Source organism: Trichosurus vulpecula, chromosome 2 (assembly GCF_011100635.1).
Source record: "Trichosurus vulpecula isolate mTriVul1 chromosome 2, mTriVul1.pri, whole genome shotgun sequence".
In the NCBI taxonomy this organism is placed as follows: domain Eukaryota; kingdom Metazoa; phylum Chordata; class Mammalia; order Diprotodontia; family Phalangeridae; genus Trichosurus; species Trichosurus vulpecula.
The window spans coordinates 200,674,896-200,697,019 of NC_050574.1; the positions used below are offsets into that span (position 1 = coordinate 200,674,896).

A 22,124-nucleotide genomic window follows, 5' to 3' on the forward strand; every position below is an offset into this window, starting at 1 on the left:
AGCAGGATTTTGAGTTCAGATCTTCTTAGTCCAAAGTCCGAAGAGCCTTTTATAAACACTTTAGTACATTTGTTAGGTGTTGGAAGTAAGGTTTTTAGATTAGAATCTATGCCCTCATGATGTTTACTCTCAGGGGGATTCGCTACTACACAAAACCACATAGGCTAAGTGTTTTTGAGAGGTGAAACAGTACTCTGAAGATTACATTCCTAGTCTTCTGACTGAATCAGATTACCTTTCCAGTATATTCCTTGTTACCTTAACAAGATAACAATTGGGAACATGAATGGACAGGGAAAAAAACAATCATTACCTAGTGGTTAACCTATACTCTCTTTGGACAGAAGATTCAAGATTTGGCATGTCAAAGCCTTTCTAGATTTATATGAAACCTGCTAGAGAATCTCCATTAGAATAACCTTCTAATAACCTAGAGTTACCTCATTATGGTATAGGCCAGTCATGTCAAACTCAAATCGAAAAGGAACCACTGATTAACATTTCTGTATTGTATTATATTTTTATTTTGTTAAACGTTTTCCGATTATATTTTAATCTGATTTGGGCCCCATGGGAGAGTTACAAGAGTTGCATCAATTTTGACACCTGGCATAGGCAATTAAAGTATTTTCTTCTTAATGTTGACCTTTCTGTTTGGGTAAAATGACTACCTCCATGTTGCATCATCATTACTAATGTCATTTATTGAGTATATTGGTTATGGGAATGATAGAATGTTAAACTTTGGTATTTTTGCATTGGTATTTTTATAAAAATATGGAAAATCTTAAGAGTGACATACCTTTTGGCAAAGCCTGCCCTTGTTAAAGGTTTCTGTGAAGGACTTCTCAAGTAAGATTGCCTCCTAAGAATTTTATGTAACGCTAGTTGGTATCAGTGATAAGTGTGAGGTAAGCAATAATTTGAATGCCATAAAGAGAGAGACAACAAGACTAGGAACCTCAGTTATCCGCCTGAACCCTGACTCCTACAGTTCCCAGGAAGGAGAATTGCTGTATTATCTGTTTTTCAAGCCACCATTACCTGTATAGGCTTAGTGGGTTTCAGATAATTATTAAATTATGAATAATGTAAAGTTATTAATACTTTAGAAACTGCTTAAATTTTGCTACACTTGACCCAGAACTTGTATTATCTTTAGATTAGGGAACAGAGAATATCAAGTCTATTGTGAAATATTGAGTAATTTAGTCGTTGTTATGTTAACATGATAGAGACTTGATGCCAGGATTTGATAACATGATTCATTTAGAGAAATCTCTTTATAACTGAAAGCACATACAACATTTTACAAATTTATTAAACTGACTTTTTCTTAGTGTGGTGTTAGTGATGGATGAATATATTGCTTTATATTCTAAGGCTTTAGCTGTTTAAAAAAGGCTTTTTAAAAACTTTTATGAACAAAATTATTGACTGAGCAGATCCTTTTCTTCCTTTCAACACCCATTTTTCCCCATAAAAATCTTTTTTTCCAGAAACTAATTCCAGAACTGCAAAAGCTATTCATGACTAAAAATGAGACATATGTGTTGAAATTATGGCCTTTGTTTGTTAAACTTCTTGGAAAGGTAAGTACACTTTCCCAGGATTAAATTCTTAGTGTGTTTCTGACTTGGGGTCATGATATCTGTTCCTGTTTTGTAAAATTTAATTTTTTAATTCTCAACTTTAAAAAAAAAAAAGAAAAAGTACCAAAAGAATTACAAAGAACATAAAAAAGGACTATATATGAAACCCTGAATCTCTATTCCATGTACAGCTTGCTTTAAAAAAGAAAAGTACACATTAAACATACTGTTTCCAAAGCTGTTCTGCTTATCTGTACTGTTCTCTCATACTTATGTTCTCTCCGAATTAAAAAAATAGTTTGTGGCCCTCTTTTGCATCACTGCTGTTAGCTCCCCATTGCTACCTTCTTCTCCCCGTTATAAAAAGGGGAAAATTACTTGTATGAACAGTAAAGCGAAACAGTTCTAGAATGGCCTTGTTCAAAACTGTATTCTCTTTCTGCATCATTGGTCCTTCCCTTTGTGAGGAGTTAGGTTATATGCTTCATCATTGATTATCTATAATTAGAGTTGACCATTGCTAAAGATTTTCAGAGTTGTTTTTCTTTGCAATTCTGGTTCTGTTTTTTTTCTCTCCATTAGTTCATGAAAGTCTTAGCAGTATTTTGTAAACATAGCCTAACATTTTTTGACTCAGGTAATATTCCATTATATTTATATACCACAATTTGTTCAGCTGTTCCTCAGTTGATGGGCACCCCCTCAGTTTACTTTTTCTTTTTTTCTTTTAATTCTTCCTTCAGAATCTACCTTTAAAAGTTACTTTGTTTTGCTTGTCATTATTCCTTCCCTTGTATTATCCTCCTTGACCATTCCTCTCCCTATTGCTGATCTTTTCCTGTTCAGTTTAATATACTTCTATATCAGTGTATGCTTGTATTTACTTGTCCTTTGTCCACTTTAGTTAAGAGTGGGTTTTATCTGATCTCTTCATTCTCTAACCCTTACTGTTATGTTTCTATGTTTTTCTCACAATGTGATTTATGAGAAATAAAAAATTCCACACCCTTTTAATTTTTTCCTTATTTTAATACTTGTGTATTCTTTTGACTTTCCCTTTTCTTTACCCTCTTCAGACTGCAGAATAGAACCAATCCAATGTCAGATCTTCTGTCTTACTTTACTCTCTCAATGGAAGACCTTTACCTTAAGGGATACTTGTTATTTCTGTTACTTAGCACAATGCTTAACACATGGTAGGCATTTAATGCTTCTTGACTTCTCCTATTAGAGTGTTAGTTCTCCATCATCAAATAGCGTCCTTTATTTGGTCCAGTAAATTTACCGTTTAGTTTTCTCTTGTCTCTTGTATATGTATTTTAAAATCTGAGCTCTGCTATTTTCACCAGAAATGTTTGAAAGTACTATATTCCATTTTTCCTCAATAGGATTATACTCATTTCTGCTGGTTAAGTTGTTCTTGGTCTATTATCTTTTGCTTTTTGGAACATTGTACACAAAGATCAGTTCTTATGGTAGAACCTGCCAAGTCTTATGTCATCCTGATTCTGGTTTCTCGGTACTTGAAATTTTTCTTCTTGTTTGTAGGATTTTATCTTTGACTTAGAGGCTTTGAATTTGGGCTGTATCTTTCCTGAGACTTTTTATAGATTCTGTCTTTGCCTTCCAGTTTTAATAGATTTGAGAAGTTTTCATTTATGATTTTTGAAATCCCAAGTCTTAAGTTTTTTTAGAATGGTATTCAAGGGGTCTGATTCTTAGGTTATTTCCCTTTGACCTATTTTTCAGGTCAATTTTTTGATAGCAGTTACACATTTTCTTCTCTTTTTTTCAATTTTATGTTTTTGTTTAGTAGTATTTTTTATTGTTTGATGGAGTTCATTCTATTTATTCTGGTTTGGTAAAGTACCATTTTCTATTCTATGCTGTTTTTCTTTTATTTTTTTCTTAAAAGCTTTTGTTTAATTTTTTTATCATTTGTTTTTTTTGTTACTAGTTTCATCAGTTTCTTCCATGAATTCATGTAGTTCCTTTTTGAAAACCCATTTTGCTAGTGAGTATTCCTTGAATATGTTATGAGGTTACTCTGTTATGGTTTGGATTTTAGATTGGCAATCGTTCTGTAATTCTTTAGAATAGTTGGTGTTTTTTATTTGCTCACTTTTAGCTATAATTCCTGAGTTGGAGCAGCTTTGTGCCAGGGTCAGGAATCCCCTTTGCTGTAGTTTTGAGTAGGCAGAAGACCTCACTTGGTAGGTATCTAGATTGCTTTATTGACCTCTATCTCTTGGGTTGTGTCTTTGTGCTTGTAGGTTTTGCTGGCATCTCAGGTTTATTGCATCTCAAGATGTTCCATGGACTTTGGTACCCATGGCCCTAGATCTTCCTAGTCTGAGAACTGCTAGGGGGAAGGAGGGATGTACTGTATGAACTGGAACTGGTAATTACCACTTATATCAGCTCCCTGTCCTTTCTAAGGTCACAGCTATAGGTTTCCAACTTCCCTGGGGGCTTTCTTAGGGGAGCCCTCTGCTGCTTTTGGATTAAAGTAGCGGGATATACTGTCTCTTGCAGGTCACAAAGAAGGGTTTTGTCCTATTTATGCATGCCATTGCTGGCTCTGGCTTTCTGGCAGTCCCCTTTCCTGTTGCCCCTGGACATCTAGGCCACTCCTTATTTTGTTATGGGATAGATGAAGTTACTTAACTATAGTTTCTCGTTAGATTTCTTACTCATTATTTGGCCAGGTGCCTCTGGACCTGAGGTGTCACGATCTGATCACTAGTGCATCTGGACTAGGCATTGCTGTTCCTTTGTTGCTTATGTGGTCCAGTCCACAGTATGATCCTACAACTATTTGAATTTCTCTTGGGAGGCCCTTATTCTTGCTGCCCCTGCATATAATACAAACCTTGCAGACTAGAGGCATTTCTGACCCATCTCTGTTTTGTTGGGAGGCTTTTGTATTTTTTGCTCTGGATAGCTTTTTTAGTGGTTTCCCCTTTCCTATTGCCCATGGACTTCTGACTGATTTTATACAGGTCTAGGATAGATAAAGTCATTTGCTTTAGTTTTTTGTTTTTTTTTTTTAACCAGGCTTTCTTGATAATCACTTGATCTGTCTGATGAACTTTCAAAAATAGATTTTTATTGATATCTTTTGTCTTTTAATCCCTTACACTCTTTTTCTTCCCCTTTCCAGAGAGCTATTCTTTGTATCAAAGCTTTTTTAAAAGAAGTAAAATGAAAGAGGAATTCTCCAAAATCAAAGTATCAAAAAAAAAGTCACCTTGTTCTTTAGATTTAACAACATTCATTTTTATTGATTGTTTTGTGGTTGTTCTTTACGTTGTTGTGTTGTGGTTGTATATACTGTTTCTTGGCTCTGCTTACTTTACATACTTACTGGTATTTATTTTTTTTAACAGCACATTAAGATTTTATCATTTTGGGGCAGCGAGGTGACACAGTGGATGGGAGTACTGGGCTTGAAAAAAGCAGGACTCATCTTCCTGAGTTCAAATCTAGCCTTAGACACTTAATAGCTTTGGGACCCTGGGCAAGCCACTCAACCCTCTTTGCCTGAATTCATCATCTGTAAAATGAGCTAGAGAAGGAAATGGCAAACCACTCCAGTATCTTTGTCGAGAAAACTCCAAATGGGGTCACTAAGAGTGAAACGCGACTAGAACAATTAACAACATTTCATTTACATACCACGATTTATTGTGGAATTAGTATGTGGGAGTTGGGCTACCAGTTTAAGCAGTCATCTTAGCTGTTTATCTTTACATTCACTAAAGTTCTACTCATACACCACCCACCAGTCCTCTGCCATTCCTGAGAACAAAAGATTTTTAAAAGAAAGAAAGAAGTGGGGGGGCAGGAAGAGATCAGCAAAACACATCAGTACATCAAAACAGTCTTGCTATACGTAGTTCCACATCACAGTATACATACCACCTTACAAAGGAACAGGGGAAGGTGTACTTTCATCTCTTTGAAGTCAAGCTTGCTGTTTGTAATTTTGCAACATTTATTTTTAGTTGTTTTGTGGTTGTTCATTTCCATTGTTATAGTCATTAGGTTTACTGTTTTCTTGATTCAGTATACTTTGTAAGTCTTTTCACGATTGTCTCTATCATTTTGTCATGTTTGTCATTTTATAGCAGAGTATAATATTCCGTTACATTCATGTACCACAGTTTATTTTGATGCTTCCCAATCAGTGGTCACCAACTTTGCTTCCTTTTCTTAGCAAGTACGAAAAGTGCTACTTAAAAATTTTGATGTATGTAGGGCCTTTCTTCTGATCAGTGACTTTCTTAGGGTATTTCATGCTATACAGTCATTTGATTTTTGCACATTTAAAGTGTTTGCATATTACCATAGTCTTCCTATGCTCTTTGCAAATAAATGTAAATACTTTAAAAAATTTTTACTTTTGGTATTTTTGCTATCTCTAGGCTCTTCATCGAAGTGGGAGTTTTATCAACTCATTGTTACAGCTGGAAGAACTTGGATTTCGTAGTGGAGCACCAGTGATAAAGAAAATTGCTTTTATTGCCTGGAAAAGTTTGATAGATAATTTTGCATTAAATCCAGGTAAGTTAAAAAGTTTTAAATGTTTTAATTTTTTTTATTATTTATTGCCAACTAAAGAAGGAGAAGAAATGAAATTATATATTCTTGTCTTAATTCTTTTTAATTTAGGATTTTAAAATGTTGATGTACCTATTACAGTGCCTTAGATGTAGTTCATGGCTTTTTTCCTTAAATCCTTTTACAAAACTTGGTTGTGGCCCATAATCAGTAGTAGCACGTAGCAGAGTGATTCCTGGATAGGGAATCAGGCAGACCATGGTTCCATTCTGATCCTAGGTGTGTCATCATGGCCAAATCACTTATCCTCTGAACCCAAGTTTCCTTACCTGTAAAATGGACATAATACCTGTGGTACCTGTTTAATAGAGACTTATAAAGGTCACATTAGTATGTTAAAGCACTTTGCAAATGTAATAAGAGCTGATTCTATATACTGCTTCATTTTAGTGGTATATCATGTCATTTTGGGTGGCTCACATACTATCCATTAGTGTCATTAAAATGCTTTGGTAGTGATATAACATAAAATGAGTTTAAAGAAAGGGATCAGTGAATCAGTGCTGCAACACCCTTGCCATTAAAGACCTTTTGTTTGAAATACATGCAGATTAACCTATCAAACACTAAGTGGAGGAAGTCACCCTTAAAACTCAGAAATGGTTAGTCAGATCTAGTCTTGAGACATGGATAATTGTCCATCAGAAAATTCATCTTCTGAATAATTGAATTAACTATGATAAGAATGATTGTTAAAAAAAATTTTTCTGTATAGGTTACTCTTGTGGGTAATTATTGACTAAATGTATGCCTTTATTTTAACTGAAGTTTACTAAAAAATGCTACTTTAAACAAATTAATGAGTAGTTGTTTATCACCAATTCAACTGTGTATTTTAATCTGTTCTTAAAAATCTAAAGATATATTGTGCAGCACAAAGCGACTCAAGTTGCTAATGCAGCCTTTGAGCTCTATCCATGTGAGAACAGAAGCTCTAGCACTGACAAAACTGGAAGTCTGGTGGTACCTACTAATGAGGCTTGGACCTTATCTTCCTACAAATTTTGAACAGGTAACAAAACATGGAATGTGGACTGTTGCATTGACTCCTATGCATTCTTGTCAGCAAAGGTTTTTAAATAAATTACGTTGCCTTTTCTACTGTATAAATAGTGCCTGATTTAACAGTTAGGAATTATGAGATAACCGCATGCCAGCTAGAGGAAATTGTGTTCTTCATAACAAAACACCTTGGACAAACAATGAACTAGAATTGTGACTTTTCCATTGATGAAGATGTTGTCGAATGCTAAGTTTCATAGCTTTTATCATGAAATGAAATGGATGAAAATTGAAAAATTCTTAATTGTGTTTTCATTTTTAATTTGAGAAGTTTTATTGTAGACCACTCAAAGTCATCTGTTTGCGGATTCTTGTAGAGTAGTCTCTTCTGAACTTGAATGTGTTTTATCTTTATATTTTGTCCTTTCTTTGCTTTACTTGTTTTTAATGTTTGGTTGAAGGAAGGGCTTATTAATAAGCCATAGGCAATTAGTGGTATATATTTCTGTGGATTGGGGGAGAGGGAGATTGGAGCATGAGACCATCGGACTCTGAGCATGCCTGAATGGGATTACATCATTGAATGCTTAAATGTCCATTGTTTCCTTTTTCTTCTCCATAGGTTTGTGTACCTTTGATTCAAAGCACAATAAGCATAGACTGCCATACTGTATCCCAAGGAACTCCATCCCGTGGAGCAGCTAATACAGGCTTAAACCCTGTTACTCCTAACCAGAAAGCAGGTACAGGATAGACTTTTATTTAAAACTATAAACTGATTATGAAAAAATAGAAATGGCCCATTTAAATCCCTTACTTCAAAAGCTAGCATCTATTCCTTTTGGTTGGTCTTGCTATTAAAACTTTTTTTTTTTTTTCATCACAAATCCTGCTGTTTGAAGAATTCTGCTTATGTGCTTGATTAGTTGCAGCTGGTTTTGCTGTGTTTTGTGATGTAAATATAGATTTATTTTAATATTGGTTAATATCTATTTGATATTTGAGATGAACTTATACAGAATCCTAGAAAAGTTAATATGTAAATGTCTTAGGAACAGACTCATTATAAATAGTTAACTGTCAGCAGTTATTAATGCAGTAGACACTTGTTCCTGTACTTGTTTTTTTTGACAGCAGTTAACCTTTAGGCACAAAGGAATATATGAATAAAAGCAGTTAAAATGGACAATACTATCCATAATAGAAAAAGAGGATTGTTCTTTCTGTAGCTTTCAAAGCTGCTCTGCTTCTCTGTGCCTCTTTCTGGCCTTCCTGCCATTCTCTTCTGCATTTAAAAAAAAAAAGTTGCCATAGTGACCCCTTTTCAGTTATTTTATTAGACTCGAACACCGTTTTGACTTATAAATATCTCATACTAAATGTTAAATCTTTATCGATGTTTTTTGTTTTTACATTGCCTTCATTTCTAAATGTTTCCCTCTCTTCTCTGTCCAGTGAGCCATCCCTTGGACAGAATAGCAGTAAGAAAGAGAACAGGGTGGGGGAGGGGGACAGGAAGTGGGGATAGCTGGACAAAACTTACCACCACATCAACTGAATATGAACATATGTGCAGTATTGGATACCAAGGCCCCTATGTCTTCAACAAAGAAAGGGAGCTGCATTTTCTCATATTCTTGAAGATTAGATTTGACATTGGCCTTCAATATTAAAACTGTGCTGTCTTATACATTATTAATAAAGTAAAATATTATTTGTAACTTAACAATTAGAAACTAACATACCTAGTATTCCTATACAAAGTTAGAAAGTGCTAACCGGAATCAGTACCAAACCAAACAACTACCAAAGATCACAAGATTTTAGTCATGAAATCTTTGTTGCTATAAGGATAAAAAATGAATAAACTTGCATATTTACAAGATTAGTCACTATCCTAGTAATTGAAGGGCAAATCATTTATTCATTGAAAAATTTACTTTTTATAAATTTTTATATGTAATTTTATTTTTTCTGCAATCTTCAAACTAGGTCTTTGAAGTTGTAGGAATTAGAATTGGGTTTTATTTACTTTAAATGGTCTTTCACTGAGTTATAGGTCCTGTTTGTCGTTGATACAAGCAACTACTTCTGTTTCATCTTTCAGAAGCACTTCTTGTTTCATTAAGAAGATTTAGTTTGTGAATGGGGGTTTCTGTGATGTGGAGATTGGCACAGTATGAATTTATACCAATGTGTGTGTAAATGTTTGTGCCTGATCTACTTAAAGCTTTTTGATTAGAAAGTACATTAGGAGGAGGATTATGACTGTGTGAATCATGTTATAGAGAGGGGAGCCACCAAGGACATAGAGACCAGTTAGGAGATCACTACTGTAGTCCTGAATTAGGGTGATGGACATTGTAAATGAGTGAATTGGAAGGAATCAATGTAAGAGGTGTTGTGGAGGTAGCTAGCAGTCATGGAATGTGGGAGATGAGGTCAGGAGAAGAATCTGGTGAGCCTGAGTGACTGGAAAGATAATAGGGAAGTTAGGAAAATGGGACAGATGTAAAAAGAAGATAATGAGTCCACTTTTGAACATACGGAGTTTACAGCGCTGGCAGAACATCCAGGTAACATAGCGATCAGACAGTGAAAAGATGTGGAAGAGATTATGGCTAGATTTTATATTTAGGAGTCTTTCCTCTGGGTTTGCATGCATGGAAGAGATGAGCTCCAAAGAGAAAATGTAGAGCACTGAGCTTTGGGATATACTTACAGTTGGTAAAAATTATAAACCAGTGAAAGATACTGAGGAGTGGTCAGACATGTTGAATTAGAAAGTATCTACCAGTGGGAGTGATCAAGTGTCAAATGTTAAGGAAAGGTTAAAGAGGAAGAGAACTGAGGGAAAGATATAGGATTTAGCAGTTAAGGGATTGCCTTGGAGAGGTACCAGCTTAGTAAAGTCAGAAACCTAATTGCAGCTTATGAATGCAGCTTATGAAAGCTTATAAAGAGTTGACTTTTTGCAGTCTAGCAGCCAAGAGCAGAGGAGACAAAGGATTGGTGTTTAAGATCATAGGAAGGTAAAGGGAATATATTTTGTTTAGTTGTGGAATGAGACCTAAGAATGATTGTAGGCATTGGGAAGGAAGACATTAGATAAGGGTTCTAGTGGGAGGGAAATGATCAATGGGCAAACTTCTACAGAAAAATGGTGATGTTCATTGGCAACTGACGTACGTAGGAAGGAAGGATGGAGAGCCACTTTATCCTATTTGAATGAAGAAGGGGACGACAATGTGGTGACACGTTTTTAGGTATGAAGCCAAGTGGGGAGTTCATTTGACTATAACTAGTCCCTATTCTGTAATAACTCACAAACATAAGGCCATCTTTGCAGATAAGGAAACAAATAAGTGACTTTAAGTCACAATAGTGAGTGATGGAACTAAGACTTAAACCTAGGTCTTAAGATTCTACAGTTAATAGTTTTAGCTATGCCATGCCACCTGTTCTTTGTTTTTGTTTTTTAACAGTAAATCAGAAATGTCTCAGGTGTATATATCTACATGTACAAAAAAAGAGCTATGTATTTTATTTGAATGTGAGGTTTTGAGAAGTGGTATGTTGGTAATTGAAGCATTTAAGTTTCTGTATGAATATTAACTCTTTGGGTTACACTACTATTATTAGTCTTTGGAATTTTTTTGGTTTATATACTAGTTAGTTTCCTTGTCTTTAAGTCATAGACTAAAAGAAACAAACCAAAAGGGGTGAGGCAGCTAGGTGGCACAGTGGATAGAGCACTGGCTCTGAAGTCAGGAGGACTTGAATTCAAATCCAGCCTCAGACACTTGACACTTAACTAATGGTATGATCCTGAACTAGTCATTTAACCCCAGTGGCCTTGCTTCCCCCTCCCCCCCAAAAAAGTTGTAGACTATATATTACTTCAGTCCTAAACAGCTTCATAAAACATGTTGTTATCAGAGCAGTTGAAATCCATCAATGTAAGGAACAACCTGCTATAGCAAAATGATTTTTCTTCAAATGTCTTCAGCTTGAAAGGATAAAGGACAGCATGTCCTTATGAATAATAATGTGAGTGTATGTTAATATAGCCAGATAGGTAAACAAACATTTATGTTGAAAAACCAAGTTTTTTTTTATTGGTTCTTCCAGCAACCCATGTGATCAGATATCACAAATGAGGATCAGAAAAATAACTTGGTCACAGATACATGTAATTGGTATGCCCCAGAATCTAAGTTGGGTTTTCTGATTCCAAATCCAGAACCCCAGGTTCTTTCTACCAGATTTAACCTTTTCATGGACCCCCTTTGATAGTCTCATGAAGACTGGACCACTTAACATAATGTTTTTAAATGCATAACATATATACAGCTACAAAGGAAATTAATTATATTGAAAGTTATTTTTAAAAAATCCAATTTTACATGTTCTAGGTTAAGAACCCCAGGAGGAGTTCAGGAATATTTGACAGCTGTGAGCATTATTAAAGCTCTTTCCTGTCCTCCCTCTTTCCTAATTAATCTTCAATTGAGTGTAAAATTAATTTGTATTTTTTAAAATATGTAACTTAGAAAAAGATGGTTTCACATAAAATTTCCAGCATTTTATTTACTGATTTCTTTTAAACTATGTAATAAATTTAGCCTGTAGCTTTCAAAGCTGTTCTGCTTATCTGTGATTTTTTTTTTTTCTGGCTTTACTTTCTCTTAGCAGTTTATAAAAAGGTGCCTCAATGACCTACTTTTTCTTCCCTGCCCCATTGGATTTAAAAAGAAAAAAACGAAGGCCTCCTAGCAAATGCATAATCAAAACAAATTGTTTGAAAAGTGCTCTCATTCTGAATTCTGAGTATATCACTTCTCGTCCTAATGTGGAGAACTTGCTTCTTACTCATTTGGAACTGGTACCCCAAAGAAATCAAAGAAGGAGGAAAAAGTACAGCATGTACAAAAATAAGTAGCAGTTCCCTTTTTTTTAATAGCGAAGAATTGGAAAATGAAGGTGTGACCATTAATTTTAATGGCTAAAAAAATTGGGTTATGTGAATGGAATGAAATATCATTGGACCATTAAGAAATGACAAAAGATAAAAAGGCCTAGAAAGGCTTGAGTGAACTGATTGAGACTAAAGTAAACAAAAGCAGAATAACAGTTTTATGCTTTGTGCTGTTTCATTTTAATGTAAAGTACTTAAAAGGAATTTTCTGATTTTTCTCTTAAGGATCTTTCCCATTTGGATCTCCTGTTACACCCAGGATGAATTTGTCTCCTAATACCACTGGAATGACAGCCATCCCATCCATTCAACTCTTGGGAATTGAAATGTTACTTCACTTCTTGCTGGGTCCAGAGGTTTTGGAATTTGCTAAGAAAAACAAACTTGTGCTGAGTTTAGGTATTTTTTAAAAAAATATTCTTGGGGCTTACATGAGTCTTACAGGGTACTTTTCAGTACTCACAATATTACTTTTTATGTATTGCCAAATATGCAGAACTAATGTAGTCACAAAACATGGATTAATGGTAAAGCTTTGCTTTTTGTTTATTTTTTAAAAAATCAATTTGTTACTGAAGAATATTACAGAAAAATTCTAGTTTGACATTTTCATTATCTTTCTCCCCTTTTTAGAGCCTCTTCAGCATCCTCTAATAAATAGCCCTTCATTCTTTTGCAAACATGCAAATATACTCATAGCTGCAGTTCAAGACAGCTTTATTGCTGTTGGAAAAGATGCTTCAGGTAAGCATTTCGTTAGAAATTCAAGTTGGTCATTAAGAGTCCACTTTTTAAAAAATGTTAATTGGAGACTGGGAAAGCACTGTTATATTCAAGATGACTTCTCTCTTTTTTTTTTTTAAACAAGAAATTATTCTTGTTTTGTAGATGCTGTGATATATGCCATATGGAAAGATATTATTTGCTTTGTGAAGTCAGTTATTGAATCAGGTAATGTAATTATAAACCTAACAGGCATGGCTAAACTGATACTTTCTGTCACCTTCAACTTGCAATGAAAAATCAAAACCTTAAAGCTCATCTATTTAGACTTTTTAATGTGTCTCCTTTAACATGTTAACTTTATCTTTAATGTTGAAATCATTTGTTAAACTCATACAGTAAAGAGTTTTTTGTAAATTCTGAAAACTTGTTCTTAAATGAATTTTCAACATACTTGTGATTTCTTAACTATTAGGTAACAAAAAAGAAAGGCAGGGCTCAGAAGTATTGACCCTTTTACTACAGTCTTTGAAAAACATAGTGACAGCCGATGCATTTCCTGTATCAAAAACATTGGTAAGTGTTTTGTTAATAGTTTCTTTAAAGCAAAAAAAAAATTACCATTTTTGTCACAAGGTTTGTCTTACAAGCTCATAAGTTTTATGCAGATTTCTTATATGGTTGAACAAATGGATCAGTCCTTTATTGGAAAGTAAGTCCTGAAGAAATACTATTATATATTTGTAAAAAATCCAACTTGACTATTATAACCTTGCCACTGTAATTAATTTGCAGTTATAATAGAAATCTTTCACTCCATACCACCCTATCTCTTATCAAGTAACTTCTCTACTTTGGTAACAAGAACAGGGCCATCCAATGCCTTATCTCATTTCCCCTTGTACATTCCTTTCACCTTCTCTGTTTTTTACCTATCCTTTCATCCCTTAGTCTCAGATAATGATGTCTCTCTCTCTCTTTCCCTCCCCCTCCCTCTCCCTCTCTCTCTCCCTCTCTGTCTGTCTCAGCAAACTTTGCTACCTATGCGCTGTTTATCTGTTTTCATCTCATCCAGGAACTTGCACCATTGATTATCCTCACTCTCTTGACCTTTCCTAACCACCCACCCTGGATTTAGAAATGAACCTTTTTAATTTCTAATCTGTCCACTTGGCTTCTCTTATATACCTACAAATTTTTTATAATTATTATGATTAGCTGTTTATCTGTATCATCTTCCTCAACTAGATTATAAATTTTCTGAACTGTTTTTTCATTTTTATATCCTTAGCCCTTTGTGCTTCACAAAATAGCTGCTTAGGAAACATTTTTTTGATAGAATAGTAAGGGTCACATGCAAAAAATAGAAATTTATTGTTCGTGGATTAGATTTTAAATAAGTCAACCTGGTAGATCAAAAGAATCGTATTCAAAAGTTATATTTCAGGTGAATTCATTCTTCAAAATCATAGGGAAAAGTAGCGCTGGAAGTTAATGAATTGTAGTATGCTCCATAACTTGTGTGTCATCATATGCTTTGATCTTGAATTCCTACTGAATATGCTGATTTATTAAGTGTTTTGGAATACCAGCATACTATAATGCATAAAGAGCATTGAATTATTTACATCAGGAAACTTAAGCCTTAGCTCCAGCCACATTATTTGCTCTCTGTTAATTTCTTCATTTATAAAAATGAGTAAGACCTGCTTATTATGCCTTAGTTAGAGAGTTACTATGAAGACATGACATAGACATGTATATGTCTTCCTAATATCCTATTAAGTAACTCATTAGTTATTTTTGGTCAAACTTGTAACATTTGCTGTCAAATGTCTTTGTAAAAATTTGTAATGCATTTCATTTTTGCCAAGTTGGAATGTTCTTTTGGTGTAATTTTTGTCTCATTTTTTAAAAATTTCCTTAGGTCCTCATAGAAATTACAATTAAAGGACTACCTCAGAAAGTATTAGGTTCTCCAGCATATCAAGTTGCTAACATGGATCTTCTTAATGCAAGTATCTTAAATATAGCGAGCGAGTGTGTGTGTGTGTGTGTGTGTTTGTGTACGTGTGCAAAGTGTGACCACTTTGGTGAGAGAAACAGAGAAACTGTTTCACTAAGAAATGGCTTCAAGCTGATTTGCTTGTGAACTATGGAGGGGTGGAGGGAGACTAAGGGAGGGTGAAGGAAGAACAGTGCCTTCTGCTTCATAGTATCTCCATAACATTTGCCACAGTACTGTCCAGGGATTTTCTTGCTGCTTGATTGCTAAAATTGATTGACTTGTACCTTACTAATGAGTGGATCCTTTAAGGAAGAGAAAAAAATCCTTTTGCTTCATTGTGTATAACAATCTTATATACTATAGTTTATAGTGAAACTGGTTTTTAGTTGTTGCAGAAAGGTCTTAGTAAGAAAACTAAAAATTAAATGTAGACATAACATTTTCATTAAGCTGCTATGATTTCATAGCATTTAAAATTTAATAATGATGATCTAGAAAAACTACTAGGTTATAGCAAGTCTAGCTTTTAATAATTTGGAAAGTGAAAAAGTGTTTGATGCAGATTTCTCTGTAAAAGTTGAAGAGCCATCATTTCACAAAGAATGAAGAAGCAAATTTTGTAGTCCCAGAACTTGTGGTTGTTTTGTTAAGTGTCCTTTCATTTGTCCCATGTGAGATGGTATTTTAATTTGTCACTTGGTAAGAGGCATCATTTAAATTTATTTGTATCATTCTTAAGATTGACCTTTGCCAAGCTTTATTTGCAAGTATGGTGCACTTAAATTTCACATGGTATGATATTAGGAAGGTGGGCTACTCTGTTATACATCTTTATATAGATAGCTATATGTACATTTATATACTTAATAACTTGACATAAGAATACTTAAAATTTTTATAATTCAAAATTGATTAGTATTCCTCTCCTTTTCTATACAGGGAACTCCAGCTTTGTTCTTAATTCAATTAATTTTTAGTAATAATCTCTTGGAATGTGGTGTGGCTGATGAAAGGTGAGCTTTCCTAATCATAATTCAAGTAAGATTGTGGCCTTAGTTAAATATTTTCTAGAAAGAACAATTTGTTTAAATTATAATTGAAAAGAAGTTAGGAAATTAGGATGTTTCTCAGCAGGGCCTTTTAAAATCAAAAACATTAAGGTGAGCAGGACAACAAAGGTTTGAGTCCAAACCTCTTGATTGCCTTTGTTCTTAGTTTTAGAGTGCTGCTGGCAAGTAAAATTTGTATAAAACCCTAATGCATGCAAAAAGTTGTTCAATAAAATTTTTTTTTCCTTTTTAGGTTCTTTCAAAACCTGGAAACACTTGTAGGTTGTGTTCTTACTGGCCCAACTTCTCCACTAGCTTTCAGTGATTCTGTTTTAAATGTTATTAATCAAAATGCAAGGCACCTTGATAACAAGGAGCATCTGTGGCGAATGTGGAGTATTCTAGTCAACCCGTTAACTGAACTGATTAACCAGGTATACTCTTATATTTCTTTATTCCACTAAAGATGTTGAAAGCAGAATTTTCCCTTTCGATGTTATGCATATTCCATTCAGCAAACAACAGTAGTATCTATTATCTGCAAAGAACTGTGTTAAGTTCTGGGGGAGAGATGTGAAGATTCAATCAACAAACATTTAGTAAGTGTCAACTGTATTCTGGGCTCTAGGAATACGAAGACACATAGTCCCTGACCTCCAGGAACTTCCATTCTCTTTGGGGAGAAAATATGTACAAATTTGTATGCACATGCACCTGCACGCACATATACAAAATAAATACAATACAAAGTGATTTAGGATGGGAGAAGGGTACTAGCCATTAGGGAGATAAGGAAAAGCCTCTTTGGTGGCATTTGAATTTGCAGGAAACCTGGGATTTTAAGAGGTAGGATGGGAGTGCATTACAACCTGTATAAAAGCACAGAGGTAAAAGATAGAATGTTGTGTGTTTGAACTGTAAGAAGGTAAGTTTGTCAGGACTTTAGAGAGTATGAAGTATAATAAAGCTGGAAAAGTACCATGGAATCAGATTCCAAAGCTAAATCAAGGAGAGTATGTCATGAATGCTAGAAGAGTCACATAGGTTTGCTGGGTAGGGGAGGGTCATGTCAGACTTATGCTTTATGAATTTCACTTCTGAAGCTGTGTAGAAGATGGTTTGGAGAGTGGAGAGACATAAGGCAGGGAATGCAATTAGGTTTATTAAAATAGTCCTGGTAAGAGGTGATGAGGTTGGGGTGCTGGCCAGCTAACTAGAGAGGAGATGGGATGTGAAAGATACTATCAAACTAGAATCTATAAGAGTTGTCAGTTGATAAGTGAAGACAGAGACAGTGCAGAAACATTCTAAATGAGAGCCAAGGGGAAGAAACTTATTTGGTGTGTGTGATCAGGGTATGCTTCACAATGGGAGAGGGACTTCTTAGGCTTTAAAAGGTAGAATGGGACAGAGAAATATTCCATACACAGTGTATCAGTAAAGGATTGGAAGCATATAAAGTCAAGGGATGTTCATGGTATGAAGAATAGTTCATTTTGGCCAGAGCATAGAGTATGTAAAGAAGAGCAGTAAAAGATAAAAGACTGCCACCAGCTTTTGGAGGATTTTGAATAACAGATAAAGGATTTGAGACTTTATTTGATAGACAGTGGAAAGCATTGAATAGTCTTTTTTTCTCCCAAGGAGTAAGATGTTTCTTCATTGGTGTTCTAGAATAGTGGTTAGTCATTGCACTAAAGTCTTTGAAAGATGTGAGTCAAATAATGAATTTCGTAATGAATGTTCCAGGCATTGGCAATACAAATAAAAATAAAACAGTCTCTATCCCCAGTGAGCTTACATTCTAAAGGTGAACACGTTCCAAAGTTCATAAGCACTTGAGTTTTCATGTATCCCATTAGTCTAAGAAAATCATGACTTTTCCTTCTGGGATGTGGTCTGGCTGTATCTCACATTTTGTTTTTTATTTTTAAGTATTACAGGTTTGGAATCAGGGGTTCCAAAAAAAAGTGTTTGTTTGTGACCTTGGAAAACAAGATTGTCTAAGTTGCTAACCTGCATTTCCTACTATACCCTTTTCCCCTGACCTTCCCCCTCCCATTCTTTAAGGAGCCGTCCCTTATAATAAAGAGGGGAATAAGTTCAAAAATAATGTGTTGGAAAAGTCTGTTATGAAGTATTTATTCCAAACCCATAGTCTCTCATCTCTAAAGAAATTGTGTGGGGAGATGTCTTCTCATATCTCTCAGATTTTCTTTTTAAAAAATCACTTTGTAGCAACTTTAGAACTGCTCTTTTATATGAATATAATTTTTCTCTTCTGTTTTATTCAGACCAATGAAGGTCAGAATTAGAGTATTGTTAAATTTGATTTTAAGATGTATTTCACCTAATATATATGAGTGCTTCGAATAGCTTTGTGCTACAGAAAGTTTACATTTACATCTCCTATGAGAACATAAATCATTTTGTGTTGAAAAGCATTGCTTTCTACAAGAAAGACATTATGTACGGGGTATTTTGTTCCTTTACTCTTTTTTTTTTTTAAAAGAAAATAAAATAAGCTTTCCTGTTAGAATTTCTTCCATTTTAAACTTCTTTTCTAGTACTTATAATAATGCCAAATTGGCTGTTTATTTTGGCAGCTTGAATAGCATTTTCCTCTTGTATTTTATTTAGACCAACGAAGTAAATCAGGGAGATGCATTGGAGCACAATTTCAGTGCTGTCTATAGTGCATTGATGCTACCAATAACCCATATTTTTCCAGCGCAAGAGTTTCCATTGGTAAGTTTATGCGTTATGGCTTGGGAGGGAGGGATGGGGATAGTACATTTTCTGGGGAAGTTTTAGGCTGTAATGTTTATTTGTCACTGTGCGATACGCACACACACTTTCTTTTTTGATAGGTTAGACTTCTGTCTTTTAAAGGATTGCTGAAGCTGAAATTTGCTTCTGCTTTACTTTATTTTTTCTTGCAGGATACTGTTGGTATAGCTTTTTAAATAACAGAGACGATTGCAGTATACAGTTAAATGGAATTGGCAGTAACCTAGTTTTAAACTATTCATTCTGTTTTTTCTACTTGATTTTTTTTTTTAAGCCCACTATGAAGTCATTACTTCGAACTTGGTCAGAATTGTATCGAACATTTGCCCGTTGTGCAGCTTTGGTAGCAACAGCAGAAGAAAATTTATGCTGTGATGAACTTTGTCTCAAGATGATGTCTGTCTTAGATGACAACACCTTTGCAGTAAGTTTTTATTATTAAGGTATATGCAGACTAATATTAATTGGTTTTAATGAAAACAAATTAAGTAAACTACAGAAGTCTTATAAGTGGGTGATTGGTTGGAAATTGAATGTGAATTAGTTGAAACAGTTACAAAGTAGGAGATTGGTTGGAAATTAGTTGAAAAGTGAGACTCTAGTTGAGAAGATGCACTCAACATTAAGTAATGGAAAGAAAGGTGTAGGTGTCCAGAGCCCTAAACGTAAGTGGGTACAGGGTAGAACAGCTAGGACTTGCCTTTCTTAGGCATAGGGAGCCAGGCAGGAATACTTTTTACCATGGAATCAAGTTGAACAACAGCTTGAATGACTTAGAGAAAGGTAAATTATGTTTAGGATGGGAGACTCCAGTTAGGCTATGAAGGCGCAAGAGTAAACCGTTGGGGAACATTGGCCAAGGCAGACACGTGAAACAGATGGGACTAATCACCTTTGACAAGCTTACCTGCTTTTCATTTAGCATAAGATACTATGCTGATTAACGATTGGATGTTCCTAATATTAATTTTTTTTCCCCTTAGAACTTGTCCTTTTTGGATAGGATTGCCCATGTTGCTATAGTTATAGTTGAATGTATCAATTTTTCACCGTACAATACTAAACATCAACCCCAAATTAAATGTGAGTACTGATGCATTTTTTTTTAATGAACGTGAAAAATGTTGTATGATAATGTCTTGGCTTCACTTTTTAAGTCTGGAAAATGTGGGATAAAACTAGACAATTTAAATGTATCATTTCATAGCTCAGGGATCTATCCAGCATATTGACTGAACCATTGCCTTTGATATTGTACCCAAGGATCAGAGACAGCTCTAGGTTTTGATTAAAAAGAGCTCTGCTTCTTAACATAATGAATGTTTTATAACTTTGGTATATATCACTTTTTTGTACCAACGTATTCCATGCTTCAGAATTGTGTAAAGGGATGTTAGTACTTGTCAAATCTTCAGGTGTTAGTATTCTGCAGCAAGTATTAGTCCCAACAGTTCATTTACCACTTCAGATATACTTGTGGTATTTATCACTAAATCTCCATGAGGTCATTTGAAATTCAGCAAAGGCAGGGGTGCCATGTCTTATGCCTATTTGAATTGCCATTCCTTTTCACATGCACATTCAATGAAAGTTTCTTGGGCTACAATGTAGTATAGTGCAAAGAGTAATTTTTTTTTAAAATAGAATATTCTTGTGTCAATTTTATTTTTTATTTTTTAAGAATAGTTACAATGCCTCTCTTTGTCCTAGTGTTTATTTTTTCCTTTTTCATATTTTATTATTTATTATTTTTAGTTTCCAACATTGATTTCCACAAGATTTTGTGTTACGAATTTTCTCCCCATTTCTATCCTTCCCCCCACTCCAAGGTGGCATATATTTTGATTGTCCCTTTCCCCACTCTGCCCTCCCTATCACCCCACTCCGCCCCCCTCCCCAATCTCCTTTCCCCTTACTTTCTTGTAGGGCAAGAAAGATTTCTATACCCCATTGCCTGTATATTTTATTTCCCAGTTGCATGCAAAAACAACTATTTTTTTTGAGCATCCGCTTTTAGAACTTTTGAGTTCCAAATTCTCTCCCCTCTTCCCTCCCCACCCACCCTCCCTAAGAAGGCAAGCAATTCAACATAGGCCACACATGTACCGTTATGCAAAACACTTCCATAATAGTCATGTTGTGAAAGACTGACTATATTTCCCTCCATCCTATCCTGTCCCCCTTTATTCCCTTTTTTCTCTTGACCCTGTCCCTTTTCAAAAGTGTTTGCTTTTGACTACCTGCTCCCCCAATCTGCCCTCTCTTCTATCATCCTGCCCTCTTATACCCTTCCCCTACTTTCCTATGGGGTAAGGTACCCAATTGAGTGTGCATGTTATTCCCTCCTTAAGCCAAATCAGATGAGAGCAAGATTCACTCATTCCCTTTCACCTACCCCCACTTCCCTTCCATTACAACAGCTTTTTCTTGCCACTTTTATGTGAGATAATTTACCCCATTCTCTCTCTCCCTTTCTCCCTCTCTCAATATATTCCTCTTTCACCCCTTAATTTTATTTTGTTTTTTAGATATCATCCGTTCATATTCAACTCACCCTGTGCCCTTTGTCTATATATATGTATATTCCCTTCAACTACCGTGATACTGAGAAAGTTCTCATGAATTACACACATCATCTTTCCATGTAGGAATGTAAACAAACCAGTTCAACTTTAGTAAATCCCTTATGATTTCTCTTTCCTGTTTACCTTTTCATTTTTCTCTTGATTATTTGAAAGTCAAATTGTTTATTCAGCTCTGGTCTTTTCATCCAGAAAGCTTGAAAGTCCTCTATTTTATTGAAAATCCGTATTTTGCCTTGGAGCATTATATTCAGTTTTGCTGGGTTGGTGATTATTGCTTTTAATCCTAGCCCCTTTGACCTCTGGAATATCATATTCCAAGTCCTTCCATCTCTGAATGTAGAAGCTGCTAGATCTTGTGTTATCCTGATTGTGTTTCCACAATACTCAAATTGTTTCTTTCTGGATGCTTGCAGTATTTTCTCCTTGACCTGGGAACTCTGGAATTTGGCTATAATATTCCTAAGAGTTTTCTTTTTGGGATCTTTTTGAGGAGGTGATCTGTGGATTCTTTCAATTTCTATTTTACCCTCTGGCTCTAGAATATCAGGGCAGTTCTCCTTGATAATTTCTTGAAAGATGATATCTAGGCTCTTTTTTTGATCATGGCTTTCAGGTAGTCCAATAATTTTAAAATTATCTTTCCTGGATCTATTCTCCAAGTCAGTGGTTTTTCCAGTGAGATATTTCACATTGACTTCTATTTTTTCATTCCTTTGGTTCTGTTTTATAATATCTTGATTTCTCATAAAGTCACTGGCTTCCACGTGCTCCAAT

General features: G+C 34.8%; 1 protein-coding gene across 1 annotated transcript in view; it reads left to right on the forward strand.

The window, feature by feature from the left end:
* The window catches only part of RIF1 (replication timing regulatory factor 1), a 58,289-nt gene that overhangs the window by 9,932 nt on the left and 26,233 nt on the right, over positions 1-22,124 (forward strand). The window contains exons 8-21 of the mRNA XM_036742909.1: positions 1,500-1,592; positions 6,020-6,158; positions 7,076-7,227; positions 7,840-7,960; positions 12,421-12,594; positions 12,829-12,939; positions 13,084-13,146; positions 13,394-13,494; positions 14,846-14,932; positions 15,866-15,939; positions 16,229-16,409; positions 18,616-18,723; positions 19,040-19,189; positions 19,749-19,848. Of these exons, the coding sequence (XP_036598804.1) occupies positions 1,500-1,592; positions 6,020-6,158; positions 7,076-7,227; positions 7,840-7,960; positions 12,421-12,594; positions 12,829-12,939; positions 13,084-13,146; positions 13,394-13,494; positions 14,846-14,932; positions 15,866-15,939; positions 16,229-16,409; positions 18,616-18,723; positions 19,040-19,189; positions 19,749-19,848 (1,654 nt within the window). The remainder of the gene's footprint in view (positions 1-1,499; positions 1,593-6,019; positions 6,159-7,075; positions 7,228-7,839; positions 7,961-12,420; positions 12,595-12,828; positions 12,940-13,083; positions 13,147-13,393; positions 13,495-14,845; positions 14,933-15,865; positions 15,940-16,228; positions 16,410-18,615; positions 18,724-19,039; positions 19,190-19,748; positions 19,849-22,124) is intronic.